This window comes from Pholcus phalangioides, unplaced genomic scaffold (assembly GCF_987345545.1).
Source record: "Pholcus phalangioides strain wild (caught in Gottingen) unplaced genomic scaffold, Ppha-v1.0 ptg000007l_1, whole genome shotgun sequence".
In the NCBI taxonomy this organism is placed as follows: Eukaryota; Metazoa; Arthropoda; class Arachnida; order Araneae; family Pholcidae; genus Pholcus; species Pholcus phalangioides.
The window spans coordinates 13,638,262-13,654,187 of NW_028301600.1; the positions used below are offsets into that span (position 1 = coordinate 13,638,262).

At 33.6% G+C, this 15,926-nt stretch overlaps 1 protein-coding gene across 2 annotated transcripts in view; it reads left to right on the forward strand.

The window, feature by feature from the left end:
* Window positions 1-15,926, forward strand: part of LOC149084943 (chloride channel protein 2-like) — a 424,727-nt gene that overhangs the window by 379,516 nt on the left and 29,285 nt on the right. For both annotated transcript variants that reach the window (XM_089232681.1, XM_089232680.1), the window contains one exon: window positions 14,423-14,527. In XM_089232681.1, coding sequence (XP_089088807.1) covers window positions 14,423-14,527 — 105 coding nt within the window. The remainder of the gene's footprint in view (window positions 1-14,422; window positions 14,528-15,926) is intronic.

Genomic DNA, 15,926 nt, shown 5'->3' on the forward strand with positions numbered 1-15,926 from the left:
TCACCATTAAATCCAGATATTTCAATGCAATTGGGAGTCATCTTATAGTATTTTTTCTGCTGTTTCCAAATATGTGCTTAATTTAGGTGTCTCTTTCAGAAAATACACCTATTTGGGTTCTTTTGGACTGGACAGTTTTTTTCCCCATAATCGATTAACCAACATAATTCAAAAACGGTTTGGGATAGGACAGGGTTGGTGAAGTGTTTCATAATCCCCTTGGGCTCGCCTATCACCCCCTTTTCTTTTGAAAGAATAGGTCGGATTCACCCTGTATAGTGGGACATCTGTCGAGTAGATTCAGAACTTATACCTTTTTAATATTCCCACTTAAGTTTCAAAAAACGATAAAAATAAAAAAATAATACCAGCCACAAAAATCAAAATCACTTGATTAAACGAAAGGAAAATAAATGCAATCACAAAACAATGTAATTATGAGCAATAATTAAATAACGTAGTTGCAAGGGGCAGCTCGTTATAAAGATGCAAAGGCGTGCCCCCCCCCCCCCCTTTAAGAGAATTACTAGGTATCAGTTTGACGCCTTAAGTTGTCTGAATGTTAATTTAATGTCTTAAAACTCATATATATTTCTTGGATTTTATTGCTGTGTGATTGGAAAAATATTCGGAAGAATAGATAGGTCCCGGTTTTTAAGCATTTTAATTTAATTGCAGCATATGTTTCGGACATTCCTTCCTTTGTGAGTATTGTACACGGTCACGAATGGGTACTTTCGCTATTGTGTGTATGCTATAAATTATTGTGTCTTTTCTGTAATAACTATTTCATTGATTCTGTCATTTTTTAATGACCTTTTTTTTAACAATAATTTTTTCAGTCCTTTTAGCAAAATGTGATTTCCATTTGCAGGATAATTATTTAGAACTTGTAGCAAGGGATTCAACTAAATGACAAATTCAGTTCATAGTTTCAGTGCTCGAGGAGTAGTGCGAGGAAAATCCTACAGTTTGATATGTCTTCCCCGGTGCGTTAAATACTGTGCCTAGGGATGGTAACAAGTGATAAATTCCATATATCTGCGGGAAACATTGGCTAAAATTGATCCACTTAGGATTTTTCTTGACATTTGTGGAAATTTTGAGTTCATCAAACAACAGAATTAAAAAAAAATTATACTTGCAGTTCAATATTTTACTAAGGGTACTTGACTACATATTTTCACCAATAGCTGGCAGCACAAAATTTACTCAAAAAAAATTTTCTGCTAATAAATATCCATAAGGTGATCAAACAGTAATAAAAAGGGGTAAAAATTCAATAAAAAAAGAAAGAGCACCCCAGACAGTTACACCTTCCCCTCCTTGATGTCGCGTAAGTCAGCTTAGTTCTTCCTTTCTGATATGCCAATATTTCCAGCCATCTGGATCATCCAAATTCAACTTTTTTCCTCGCACCAAATGACATTATGCCACTTGAAAGTCCATGATATGTGATATTTCGCCCAATGAAGTCCTTCTTAACAGTTTAAAGGCTGTAATAAATATGGATATTTCAAAAATACAGCAACCCAGTTAAAAAAGCAATTACAAACAATATACATGATGAAATATTATGCAATGCATATAAAGTATACTTATGGTTGGTCTTATTCTAAGTATGGATAGCTACTAGATTTACCCCAACATGTTTAACATATTTATTTTTTAAATGTGTCAATTGCGTTACAATTTACTACCTCCGGGGGTAAGGTATTCCATTTATTAACAACCCTATTAGAGAAAAATTCCCTACGACACCATAACCTAGAATTGTCTCTTACCAATCGATACTGGTTTCCCCTTGTAAAAGCATTCGATTGACGGTGTACTAATAATTCATGGTCCATCCTATCCATCCCATTGAAAATTTTGAACACTTCGATCATATCTCCATGACACCTGTGTTCATCCAATGTAAACATATTTAAAAAATGAAGTCTTTCCTCATAACTCAAGCCCAGTGTGCCAATAAGGACATGCGTAGCTCTTCTCTGCACCCCTTCAACCAAGTCTATGTCCCTCTGTAGGTATGGTTTCCAAAACCTTACAGCATACTCCAGTCCAGGATAAACTAAGCTGAAGAATGACTTTAGGAAACCTTTTGAAATTAAACCAAGCATTCTATTAGCTTTTTTGACCACCACTGAACAATGTTCAGAAAACCTAAGCTGCTCGTCAATGAGAATTTCCAAATCTGTGACCCTAGTTTCATCCTGGATAGTGACACCATTCAACTCGTAAAAGAACAGTGGGTTGTTCAAACCAAAATGAGACCATGCACTTGTCAACACTAAATACCATGCACCATTCCTTTGGTCATGCTGCAATCCTGTATAAGTTGGTCTGGAGCAACTCCCTATCGCTTTGATTCCCGGTTACCCCCAATAGCTTCACATCATCTGTGAATTTGCTAGCAATCCCATCGATACCATGATCAAGTTTATCATTAAAAAGTGAAAAAGTATGGGCCAAGGACACTTTCTTCAAGAACTCCACTTGTGACGCCTGTCCAACCAGAAAATTCCCTTGTTCACCATAACTCGTTCTGACCTATCTCTTAACCACGATTCTATCTAATTCAGTGTAATGGCCATCAACTGACCTGACAGCTATTTTTTCAGTTGACAACGTGGATCTAGGTAAATAATTAACCCCTCCTTCATTTATAGAAGGTCCATTGTCACTTCTCTTCGGAATTCCAAATGTGAAATAAGATCCGTTTCTCTCAACTCTGAATGAATTATCCAACATGCTATAATGGTCATGGCAAATATTTTCTAATGGAATTTAGAGCTGAGGTTTTAATTGGATTCTAGAGAGAATTTTTTTATCATATCCCCAGTAGCACATCGATATAGAACAACGTAAAGATTTCGATACGTTCGACTTTTAAAAATTAATCAGACAATTTCCTTAAAAAGTTGTTAAGGCACAACTACAATTCTCACATAGCCCACTAGTTGAAAAACTCTGATGCATAAGTAATGTTCTAGTCAAGTTCAGAATTCAGTTTATTAACAGTACTATACAAAACACTTGTGTTCTGAACGTAAAAAATAGAACTTTACTGTTACAAAAGTAAATGTAACAATAGTGAGCCAGTTAAAAATATTTAATGTTATTTTTAATATTTGAAGTAATTATTTGTATAATAATATTTTTTTTTATTATAATTCACTCATCTGTTATTGTTACTAGATCAAATTTTGACTGCTAAGAATTATATAAATAAAATAGTATTTACAGTCCATCATGTACCAGTAAGGGGTCACTCAGATATTGAATGAAAACAATGAAAAATATGTAATACGCGCTTGGCAAAACTGTAAAAAAGAAACATCACTGAAAAATATTATAATAAGTGGAACAGGTCACTGCTATAATAATTTAAAATGAAAATTTGACTTTCTTGCATTTTTTCACAGGCGATTTTTTTTTTACCCAAATAAAAATGGTGTTGCTCTTCTGATTTGAATTGTGGAAATAATGCAATAATATCTAGACATATTATGTAAATACATAATTTTATACATGAACAAAATGCCTATTATTTCCTGTCAATTTCAAAACTTGAGCAATTATTTGTCTTTTATTTCTTGAAACACATGAAACTACAGTCGCCCCCCCCCCCATATTCGCGGTTTCAGTATTCACGGTTCTTTCCTGTATTGGAAAATATTTTTTGGCAACATTTAGCAATTGTCTCATTCACTTGTTTTGCTTACAAAATTTAATTAGTGCGTGTTTAGGATGTCTCATTTTTCTAGTGCTACTGATAATGCTTCGAAAAGGCAAAAAAGTGAAAACTTTACAAGAAAAATTTTATATATTAACTATGCTTGGCAAAAGTAAGTCAATTCCTGCAGTGTCCTATCATTACGGAATCAACTAATCTATGGTAAGATGTATCAAGCAAAAGGAATCTGAAATTTGAGCATCTGTGGCCGTAGCTGCAGGCCGTAGTCAGTGAAAAATTTGCATCGCCTGCGGGATCCATGTGTCTCTATCAATCTCAAACTTTGAGCAATTATTTTCTTTTATTTCTTGAAACACGCATATAGTTATATGTATTTTTGTGAGAGCATTTCTTTTTTTATATTTAAAAGTTACACAAACACATGAAACTACTTTAATTTTCACACGTTCTTAAAGAGATATTTTCAAATATTGATAATTTTTTTTAATACAGCTGTGGTTAAGACTACTTTTTATTGCAGATGAAATAGGGTGCTTCATGCCGGCAAAAAATTTCAGCAATCTTTTGTTTCAGACAAAACCTATAAACCATTGAAAATACATTTCTTTCAATTTATTGAATATTGAGAATATTTTGATAGTAGCCTACATTAGAGAAATATATTTTTTGAGTATGATTCGCAGGTGCAACTTTTCACTGGCTCAAGCCCCCTCCCAACAATAATTCACGAAATCTTGATAATTTTAAATAGGTATATATTGAAATGTTGAGCTGGTGTGTCCCACCAATATCTTTGATAACTTTATGCCTATGGTGTGAAAAATGCACATTCTCTAACATCAAAATTATCTCGTAGACCAATCAAATGAATACCACAAAAAATAATAGCTACTGATACATTTGCAATGGACGTTGGAAATTTTTTGCATCAGCGGGTGTTCATCTTGAGCTTCATGTTAAAAAAATCAGATTTCTGGATTGATTTGGACTCTAAACAGTGACTGAAATTCACTGGATGATTCTTAGCCGAATGAATTCAGTTTTATAGAATGAAAATAAGACAAAATGTAGTAAAAAAAATTACAAACCATGTGTGTGTGCACATACAAGAATATACTCAGATCTTGCTTTAAATCTTGAACTCTTGTAGAGGTCAAGATTTAAAGCAATGTTTTGTTCATTTGATAAACTAATTTTCAGTTTGTAGGAATTGTCTATACTAAAAATATTATTTGATAATTAATTTTCACTCTAAATTTTTCAAAACATGGTTTTTTGAAATGAAAATGCAGAAGCTCCACTAATTTTTGCTCAAGTCTCCACAATCACATTTTCAAAAACCCAAGCACAGTTGCAGCAGGAAAAATTAACGTAAAAAAACAACACATTTATACTATACTTATGAATATTCATTAAATTGTATCCTGAAATTATAAGTATATAATTATAGTATAAATAAGGTACCTATACTATATAGCAGGGAAGCTGCTTATAGAAGTTCCACTTAAAATTCAATCTTCTTTATTTGCGACCTAACAAAACGGGTTTTAATCAATATTCAAATGTTGTACTTATTTTATTTGGAAGAGTTGATCAACTTTGCCCGAGAATATTAAGAAGACACCAATGAAATAAGGCAAATACATGAAAAGTACAAATTTTTGTATTTTTCGTGTATTTGCCTTATTCTCGGTGGTCTGGTAGTTGGTGTCTTCTTAATACTTATTTTATTGTAAATTATATAAATAGTCTGCAATTATAGACATAAACTACAAACAAATGCACCACTTTGAAAACATTTTGTGTAGAATTCAATTTATTTTTATTTTTTGTTAGTTGTGTATGGGACCTATGCTTGGACTTTTCATGTCAAGATTTCATGAAATAACTGTAAAAACATAGATTATTTCAACGTAGCAAGGCCATATATATGATATGAGGGATATTCTAACTCAGCAATATTTCCTTCATGACAACCCTGTATAGCAATCAGCTGCTCAAATAGGTACATGTGGTATAAAAATTCCAAATTATACATTTGTTTATTGATATTTCACGTACATACTTCGGACAATTTTAATCATAGACCCTTGCATGTAGAGTGGGAAGGGGAGCTGACAAAGAATGTAATCACTGTTCACTTACATTAAAAATATACTACACAGAAGCACATAAAAAAATCCTACCCTTAGCGATTATGGGTCCAGCTTAGTATATCAGAGGCCATGATCTATATATAGTTTATGGGCTAATAAATATTTTCAACATCACCAAGAAGGCATGCCCCCTCTTTACATCCTGAAGATGGCCCCTAGACAGGAATCTTTGGTAAGGTACCCCCCAGTGGCATATTCACAAAGAGGCTAAGCAGGCTATAGTTCAGGGCAAAAATTTCAAAGGGGCTGCAAATTTAAGGAATGACTGGTCAAGTAGTCAACTGGGAGAATGGTGGCTAAACCATAAATTCACTTCTACCAAGAGATCATGGAACTAACTAACTCCGCAGCAAAAAGAGTGCAAGTACATGAGTAACAGTGTGCAAGGATAGGAGTAACAAAAAGAGTGATTTAGAGGGTGTGAATATGGGAGTGACCTAGAGAGAGCAAGAAATCGGGTGAGTGTGACAAAATGATCAGGGTTGTAGTGATTTAAATCAGCGCAGTTGTAGTGATTATGGGTCCAGTTAGTATAGCAGAGGCCATGATCTATATATAGTTAATGGGCTAATAAATATTTTCAACATCACCAAGTAGGCATGCCCCCTCTTTACGTCCTGAAGATGGCCCCTAGACAGGAATCTTTTTTCTTCTCCCTATAGTAATATGGTTTCAAGGAAAAAAAGAAGCTTATTCCCCTTTGAAGTTATGCAGCTTAGCAAGTAGCACAGTTGTTTTTCCAGTCTCTAAAGAACGTGGTATGCAGAGTTTTCTCATGCAATATTGTCTTCAGGTCATTTTCTGTGGTGTCGACAATGGCAAACCGTGAACACGCAAACAACAGGGTCATCTGGTTGTCAACAGAGAGCCCTGAAGCAGTAGGATATTTTTGGGGAAAAGGGACGGAGAGTATGGAGTAACATTTACCACCCCTGCTGTATTGTTTGGGTCTCATGAAGACGGATACTCAAAAATACAAAAGGAAAAAGAAATACAATTAAAAATACTAGTTTGAAGGGGGAGGGGGGACCAGAGACACGTTTCCCTTCCTTTGGGTTTTGCAACAAAACGAAGGATTTTCAGTGCGATAAGGGGAAGAGAGGTATTCTCTAAATTCTTATAATTTGCAGCTGGAAGCCTATGTTCTGGAACTCTAGGAGAGTTTTTCATCTTTCCCCTTGTATGATTTGTAGGCTGAAAAATTAAAATAATATGTACCATAATAGTGAAATAAACGGATTAGTTATTCGTGGAAATGCTTGAAAAATGAAAAGGTAATGAATGTATTTACGCAACCCAGCAGTTGAGAAACACTGTTTTAGACGATAACTTCATGGTGATAATTAAAACATTGTGTATCTTTTCTTTTTATTTTTTTAAGTCATTTATGTATTTTTTTCCTTTACAAATTCTCCCTCACACTGCCACAAGCAGTGAAAAATGGAAAAACAAACGTCGAACCATTTCTCCTTCCTTTTTGAATCTCAATATACAGCATCTCATTTCACTAGGATGTTTTTTAATACATGTTTCTGTGTCTGTATTTGTTTATTTAAACTTATGTTGAGCCATAGGCAGAGATTGACTTGGAAGTCTGGGGAGGCAAGGTCATTATTGCTGGGGGGGGGCACGATGATGATGTCAGCTCATATATACATTAGATCAGTCGACTCCACCTGTGACGCTGGGGGGGCAATGCCCCCCACACATCTCCGCCCATGTGTTGAGCTTTGAATTTTAATTTTAATAATATCACTGAATAAACAATTCTGTAGTCTGATTTATTTGCTGTATAAAACTTCAGATAACAAAGCTGTCATTATTGCATTTATTATTTTTTGTTTTATTTTACAAGTTTTATTTTCTCAGCGACTTTTTTTTTGTACTTTTTAAATATGAGACTATTGATTGATGCCTTTTAACCCTTTACACGGCATAATAGCAATAAGCTTCCTTATGATTTTCAGCAGTAAATGGGTGTATAAAGTAATGAAAAAGTAATAGGTATAGAGCAGTTTTTTCAAAGTGTTTTTAGGGGCATTGCCAACCTTTATGTGGCGTGGCGAGCTTGAGATATTAATTTGTGCACCTATTTATGCTTTGAAAAAGTTTTTTTATACGGGAAAATATCTATTAATCTATCCTGAAGAGCCGCTGACGAATCATGAATTAGGCAAAGGAAGAGCGGGTGTTTGACCAAAGTTTGTGAACCATTGGTATAGGGAAAAGTGTTCCACTGAGAGAGGGATTAATGTTACTTAATATTTGGGCTTGCCAATGTTAAAATAAGGTGGCGAGATATCTTGTCAATGCCACTCGAAGGATTGAGATCCGTCTGAAATCAGTGATGAAATGTACTGTCTCAAGTCTATTGCTGTGACTACCATTGTGGTATTCAAATTCTATCATCCTCATTTTATTCTCATGCTTAATGGATATACAGAAAGTATGGGAAAGTACCTTGGACTTGAAATGACTTGCAAACAAAAAGAGCTACAGCTATGTATCTCTTCACAAGGAAAGAGTCTTAAGGATATGTCTTCAAAAATTTTAATTTAAAAAAAAAGCGCTTTCAGTGCAATATTTGAGATACATTCAAATGCTGATTGGTATTGCTGAGCAATACCATTCAAATGACTGGTATTGCTTTAGCAACACGAGCAGATATGTTCCAGCGTTTCTGAATTAAAGAGAACAGAAGCACAACTTAGATTTGTATCAGTGGCCAAAACAAGAAAAGTAATTCGTTTTTTATTGCTGGTTTCAAATATCTCTGGTCTTTTTTTTTTTATTAGTGATTACTCAGTCGTCTACAAGCTAAATCTAAAAACACTAATTTTGTTAAAATTATTTTTTTAAATCTGAAATACCATTTGTGTTAGCCTCTCATTTGTTGATATTGTAGAGAATGTAAAAATATATAAATATCAAGAAGTTTGTCAAAAACATTTTAAGATTGAAATTTTTTTTTTCAATTGTACTTTCTTCTAGAGGAAATTTCTATGTATTTCCTGCCTGGGGGGGGGGGGTGTTACCCCTTCCTCTGAGTTGAGATAACATTTTTTTGAAGCAAAAAGTAATTCTTTGCACGCTACTTGCATATATGTATATAAAAACTGTGTACTTTATTTACTATCAAAATTTTATAGTGCTACAATTGTATTCATCACATTAACAAAATGCACATTGCACAAAAAAAAAGAAAATCCATCCAAGAGAGTGTTGTTGATCCATACTAGTGGACACAATCATTGTTGAGTTAATTTTCAAACACAAAAAGTAAATAATAAACTAAACATAATTTTAAAAAAACAAGCAAACAAATAAAAAAAATGCAAGAAAGAAATAATCTATGAATATGTGACTTTTTTTTTTTCATTTCTTTCTTTCAAACTGAGCACAACTTCGGTCTATTGCCATGGGCAAGTTACTACTGATTGAGTTGTGCCACAAGTGTGAGCATGTGTACCTTACAGTCTGAGTATGTACAGGATGATTATAAAAAAACTATCCCAACATATGGGCCCCTAACTATCATACCATTCATGTTAGAGTGACACTGTTGTTTTCCATATCATTCTTGAGCACATACCTCAAAATACCTTATGCCAAAATTTCATTCAGTTTCTGTGAATGGTATGATAGTTAGGGGCCCATATGTCGGGATAGTTTTTTTATAATCACCCCGTATATAGTGTTGTGTGTAAATTTCTTTTAGTAGTGCCATCTATATTACAAATTCTGAGTGATATGGATATAACTGAAATTGCTACTACAAAAACAAGGTTTTTGCTGCTACAAAAATCAAATTTTCTACCCTTGAAAACTAAAATGGCAAGGCAACAACAACAGTAGTCAAAATGGTGGTGTGATCAAGATCGCACATTTCTCATTCTATGAATGATGACTGATTGCAACTGTGCATGATCTAATAAAAAAGTAAGACAGACCAATTCTATTATAGAGAAAATTCACAAATGCAAATATATAACATGTTCAAAAAATTAAAGAATAGAGGTGGATTTTTTTTATCAAATACACAGGGGTTCCTATTTATTGTCACATAATGTAATTTCACTATGCCATAATCGCGGATCTTATCAAACGTGTTTCACCTTTGATACAAACTTCCATCAAGAGCCACATACACCAGATTGTCACAACCCTGAAGACTTGATCCTAAAAAGGGCTGACTGCAGATAGATTTACGATCAGTTGGTCATAAGTCACTGCCGAGACATTATTGCTTTGATACAAACAAGTGGAAGAGAAATCACAGCACACACATGCAGCAATAAAAAGGAAATTTCCTGGTCACGCACGATCATCATTGTGAGTCAGCATTGAGAGATAACATAAGAATTTGCATATCTCTTAATTTTAAAAAACCAACAAATCTGGCAACAATTAAACACCGACATTACAAACGTAGCCAGAGTCAACAATATATGGTCATCACATTTTTTTTTTTAATTTGTGTTTTTTTAAATTGGTGCAAAGTAACCTTTAGGAGCACTGTCCACTCACTAAAAATTTTCTGTGTTACCACATAGTATTACGGGAAATGTATATTTTTGGTCTTGAATGGAAAGAATTAAAATATTCAGAACAGTGCAACTCAACGCATTCAACAAGTAAAAAAACTAATATGAATAGGATAACCATACGTCCCATATTTCTTGGGACAGTCCCAATATTTCCAATTTTCTGGCTGTCCCAACTTCTTTACAAAAATGTCCTGGTTTTTCATTTATTTTCAATGAAGCCAACTTGACATTTCATTCCACATTTTATTTTTTAAATTGGTGTTTCCAAAAAACCTTATTCAGTTCATCACCCCCTTTTTAAAAAACTGAAATTCTTATCTCCCTCCTGGAAATGATGTTAAAAATATTGAAAGCTGCAGTGATGAATTTTAGATTTTTTTGTATCTATGTTTTCCTGCAACAGGGTAGTATAAAAAGAGTTAAAAATTCAAAAGCAATTACAGTAAAGTTTCAAAAGAAAAAAAAAGATTACAGTAAACTTCATTACTAACATAAAAAAATTTTAATTTGTGAATTATAAAATTATAATTCATGAAGCATATCACAATAATAATTTGTATCACACTTAAAAAATATTGATTAATGATAAAATTATTTTAAAAAAACAGACAACTCCAAATAGCAATCCTAATGGGAAGGGTGCACGTGGTCAGGACCGTCTTAAGAACATCATGGGCTTCCAGGCCAAATGATTTTTCTGAGGCCCTACCAGGCAAATTTTCGAAGATCTACACCAGATCCCATTTCTGTGTGGGCCCCCTTTTCTCTTGAGGTGCCCGGGTGCGCCTACGCCTTAAGATGGCACTGAATGTGGTGTGCCATTATTATTTGTTAATGATGGACTTTTTTTGTTTTACTAAGCAGAATTCTCTCTCATATACTAACAACTGAATAGTTGTAGATTTTTATTTTTATCGCAAGATTTATATATGACTGCATTGAACATCTCGCTCCTGAAAAATTTTGTGGCACATTAGAACCTCTCAATAACGGGCACTCATGGGACCAAAAATTTTCTCTGCTAACGAGGAGTGTCCGTTAATGGATAGTAAAATAATCACATATCTGGAGTCCCGTTGACTAATGGAAGTGTTCGTTATGGGAGGTTCTGCCATATATCCCATACAATCCAGGTATATTATTTGCTTTTGCAACCAGAACAATTAATAGCGAACTTCAAATTTGAAGTTCGGGCCTTCCTTAATGCTGTGTCTATTTTTTTGTAAATGTGATAATTGTTATTGTTGGAGATTGAAAAAAAAAGTATGGAAAATTGTTATTTTTATCCAGTACAGAGAGATTATTCATTTCATTACAGATTGTAAGGATCTTTTGGGAATATGTGATGATCATGTTATATAAAAAAATAAATATTATTTTAATCACCCTTCCCCATTTTTTCAACTGCACCTTATACATTCCTAAAACACTTTAAACTAGATTTAATTTGTGTTACCTACTCCTATAAAATCCCATATCTGGAAATTTTATTTTACATGAAATTATTCCCATCGACTCATGTTGGACATAAGTGTTCTACTTTGACATAAAGCATAAACAGGGCTGCAACTAGATGCTTGGTCAGCCGGGGGCAAGCACTCATTTTAGCACCCCCTCTAGTCCGGTACCTGGGGCACCAGATCCGCCTGCACCCCCTAGTTGCGGCCCTGAGCATAAAGTAAGGTGTTGATGAGTTGAGTTCCAGTGAATGCGTACCTTTGTAGAGCCTTAATATTCTTATTTGTATTACTATTATTATACTTTGCACATTGGCTCTCTTAACAAGCACGCTCTGGTCACATGAAAGAATCTCAGTACATTTTGTACTGAAACATGACATGATCATTTTTTTTGCTTTTTCGAAGCATTATCAGTAGCACTAGAAAAATTAGACATTCTAAACACGCACTAATTAAATTTTGTAAGCAAAACACGTGAATGAGACAATTGCTAAATGTTGCCAAAAAATATTTTCCAATACAGGAAGGAACCGTGAATACTGAAACCGCGAATATGGGGGGGGGGGCGGCTGTAGTTTCATGTGTTTCAAGAAATAAAAGACAAATAATTGCTCAAGTTTTGAAATTGACAGGAAATAATAGGCATTTTGTTCATGTATAAAATTATGTATTTACATAATATGTCTAGATATTATTGCATTATTTCCACAATTCAAATCAGAAGAGCAACACCATTTTTATTTGGGTAAAAAAAAAATCGCCTGTGAAAAAGTGCAAGAAGGTCAAATTTTCATTTTAAATTATTATAGCAGTGACCTGTTCCACTTATTATAATATTTTTCAGTGATGTTTCTTTTTTACAGTTTTGCCAAGCGCGTATTACATATTTTTCATTGTTTTCATTCAATATCTGAGTGACCCCTTACTGGTACATGATGGACTGTAAATATTATTTTATTTATATAATTCTTAGCAGTCAAAATTTGATCTAGTAACAATAACAGATGAGTGAATTATAATAAAAAAAAATTATTATTATACAAATAATTACTTCAAATATTAAAAATAACATTAAATATTTTTAACTGGCTCACTATTGTTACATTTACTTTTGTAACAGTAAAGTTCTATTTTTTACGTTCAGAACACAAGTGTTTTGTATAGTACTGTTAATAAACTGAATTCTGAACTTGACTAGAACATTACTTATGCATCAGAGTTTTTCAACTAGTGTGCTATGTGAGAATTGTAGTTGTGCCATAAAAAATTTTTAAGGAAATTATCTGATTAATTTTTAAAAATTCTGAAGCCGCAAATATTGATCATACAGTATCTGTGTACTTAAGTGAGAGGAATTTAATTTTTTTTCAAATTAGATGTATGTGTAAAAGGGGTAACTGATCAATTTTTTTTTGAGAGAAAACAATAATTAAAATATTGGCCATGATTCATTTCTGTTATCACTTAATGGAAGAATTTTCAAGAATTGCACAAAAAAAAACATATAGAAATACTTTAGTTCTCTTTATCATTCCTTATTATATTTGTGGAAAGTAATCTTTTCTGCATTTCATTTGATACTATGGAATACAGAAATCTATTACAAATAATAAATCTTACACCAGAAGATATTTAAACCTATCCCTGCCCAAAATTCAACCTAGCAAAAGCAGACTTTGTAAACTGTATTAACTTACTCGGATTTAACGTTAAATTAAATTAACAGCAGAATGGCTGAGTTTTTGAATTTTATTTTTTGTTCCCAATTATAGTAAATAGTTTTTTAAAGAATTTTGTAACTAAATCATAAAAAATTTATTCTATTTTATTTGAATTCAAGTGTGCCGCAGAATGAAGATAGGACAGACTTCTCGAAATAGAACTGTGTCAACATATGTTTTATATTGTAATAATGTAAATCATAAATAACATAATCGTAAATGCCAAACTACGTCCACAAATGTATTTCATTTTTACATCGAATGGTGTCGGGTCAGATATAGTTCGAAGTGGGTTTTGCTTGTTGAACTATACGAATGTATGCCATTTTTATGTAGAACGACATCGAAATCTCTACATCGTCCTATATCTGTGCTACTGTGGTAAAATGAAGTAAAAAATATATATTCCGGGGTTGCTTTACACGAGTGAAGGAGCTCATCAAATCATATGATCTTTCTCCCTCATCCCATCTACATGCATATATGTAGATAAACAAATAAATTTGAATTAGTATTACACGCACACAAATGTTTGGCAGTTTGTAAAATCAAAATGTTACTGGAAGCAATTAAAATTGTGGGAATAAATAACTACTGAAATTGCAATGTTCACTCATGATGGCTATTTGCTGTATAAAGCCTTTGATATAAAATTCATGCCACTTATAATACATATCATTTTTCTCTCGCTGTTTTCACTTCCCTAGATCCAGTCTTGTTCATTTATATGTCCTTACTACATGTGATAATAATGTGTCTTCTTGATATATTTCAGTGAAATACAGTATATCAGTATGTTTTTACTCGAGGATAACTTGAATTTACTTATAATTTTAAGCAAATGGCATGGGAAGAAGACCAGCTGAATGTTCCAGTTGATTTTAGCAAATGTCATATTGATCCTGCACCATTTCAGCTCGTTGAACGAACATCTTTGATCAAGGTAATATTAATTAAGTATTTATATCCTATGCCCAATCTGCTCAAAATTAGTGCACTCTTGGATATTTTATATTAATTACTTTTTTCTCTGACGAATACTGCTCCACTAACCGAATCTCAAGTTATGAGTGTCAAGTCAAAATTTGAGACATGGTGCCTGCATATACCTAATAAAGTGATTCAAATAAAGTCAGAGGCCACAACAGGAAATTGTCCAACAAGGTGGCTGGAAAAAATTAAAAGTTAAGAAAAAATATGAATCTATTGGGGGAAACAACCAGGGCTGCAACTAGACAGTTTTTCAGCCGAGGCAAGAACGTATTTTGGCGCCCACATGTAATATAGAAGAAGCAATTAAAGAATGGTGCATTTGATGCTCCCTTCCATCCAGCACCCGGTTGCCCGCTTCACAAGACCCGCTTGCTCTCCCCCTAGTTGTGGCACTGGAAAAAACCTATAAAAAATATGGTAATCACATCCTAAATACAACAACCAAATAACAATAAATCAGAGAAAAAAAAACTAAAATTAACTGCCCAAATATGGTTGTCATTCATTTAGATATGGACAGCTTTTCAATTACTTGTATCAAGCTTATCATATTTCCTCTTGAAGGTGTCTATCACAAGGGAATTCGCAACAACTGAGGTTAAGTTATTATACATTTACTGATGATGTTTTTAAGCTTAGACTGGATCTTACGTCTTTATTGAACATACCGGACAAATACACAACACACTACTAATAATACTGTGAAAATAGGACAAACATGAGGAAGAACAATGTGGCGCCATCTGCCGAGGACTTCACAAACTCAAAACATTTAACATCATTTACTTCAATGCTTTTTCCTGTTAATTGTTTGATTTGTATCTTCTAAGTCCCATTTGACAACATAAAGTCAATAGTCTTGACTTCATTAGTGGTTTAGTCATGATATCTGCCACTTGTTCTTCTGTTGACACTTGTTCAACATCAATTTCTCATGGATAAAGAATTTTTTTAGTTCAATATGTTTAGTACGCCGATGGTACTTAGGATTATGTGATAACTTTATAGCTGCCCTGTTGTCCACTTGAAGGATGGGAATGTTCTTCAAGTTCACAATATCTTTGAGAAGTCTCTGGAGCCAAATGACTTCCTTGGCTGCTTCTGATGCTGCAACAACTTCAGCTTCAGTTGTCGATGTGGCAACAACAGCTTGTCTTTGGCTTCGCCAAGAGATAGCTCCTCCAGCATATATCATCACATATCCAGATGTTGACCGACCAGTTTTTGTACATCCACCAAAATCTGAATCACTATAACACTGAAGTACACCTTTTATGTCAGTTGCACGATAAGTTATTCCATATTGAACTGTGCCAGCGACGTAACTTACTCTTACTATATCTTCTGCA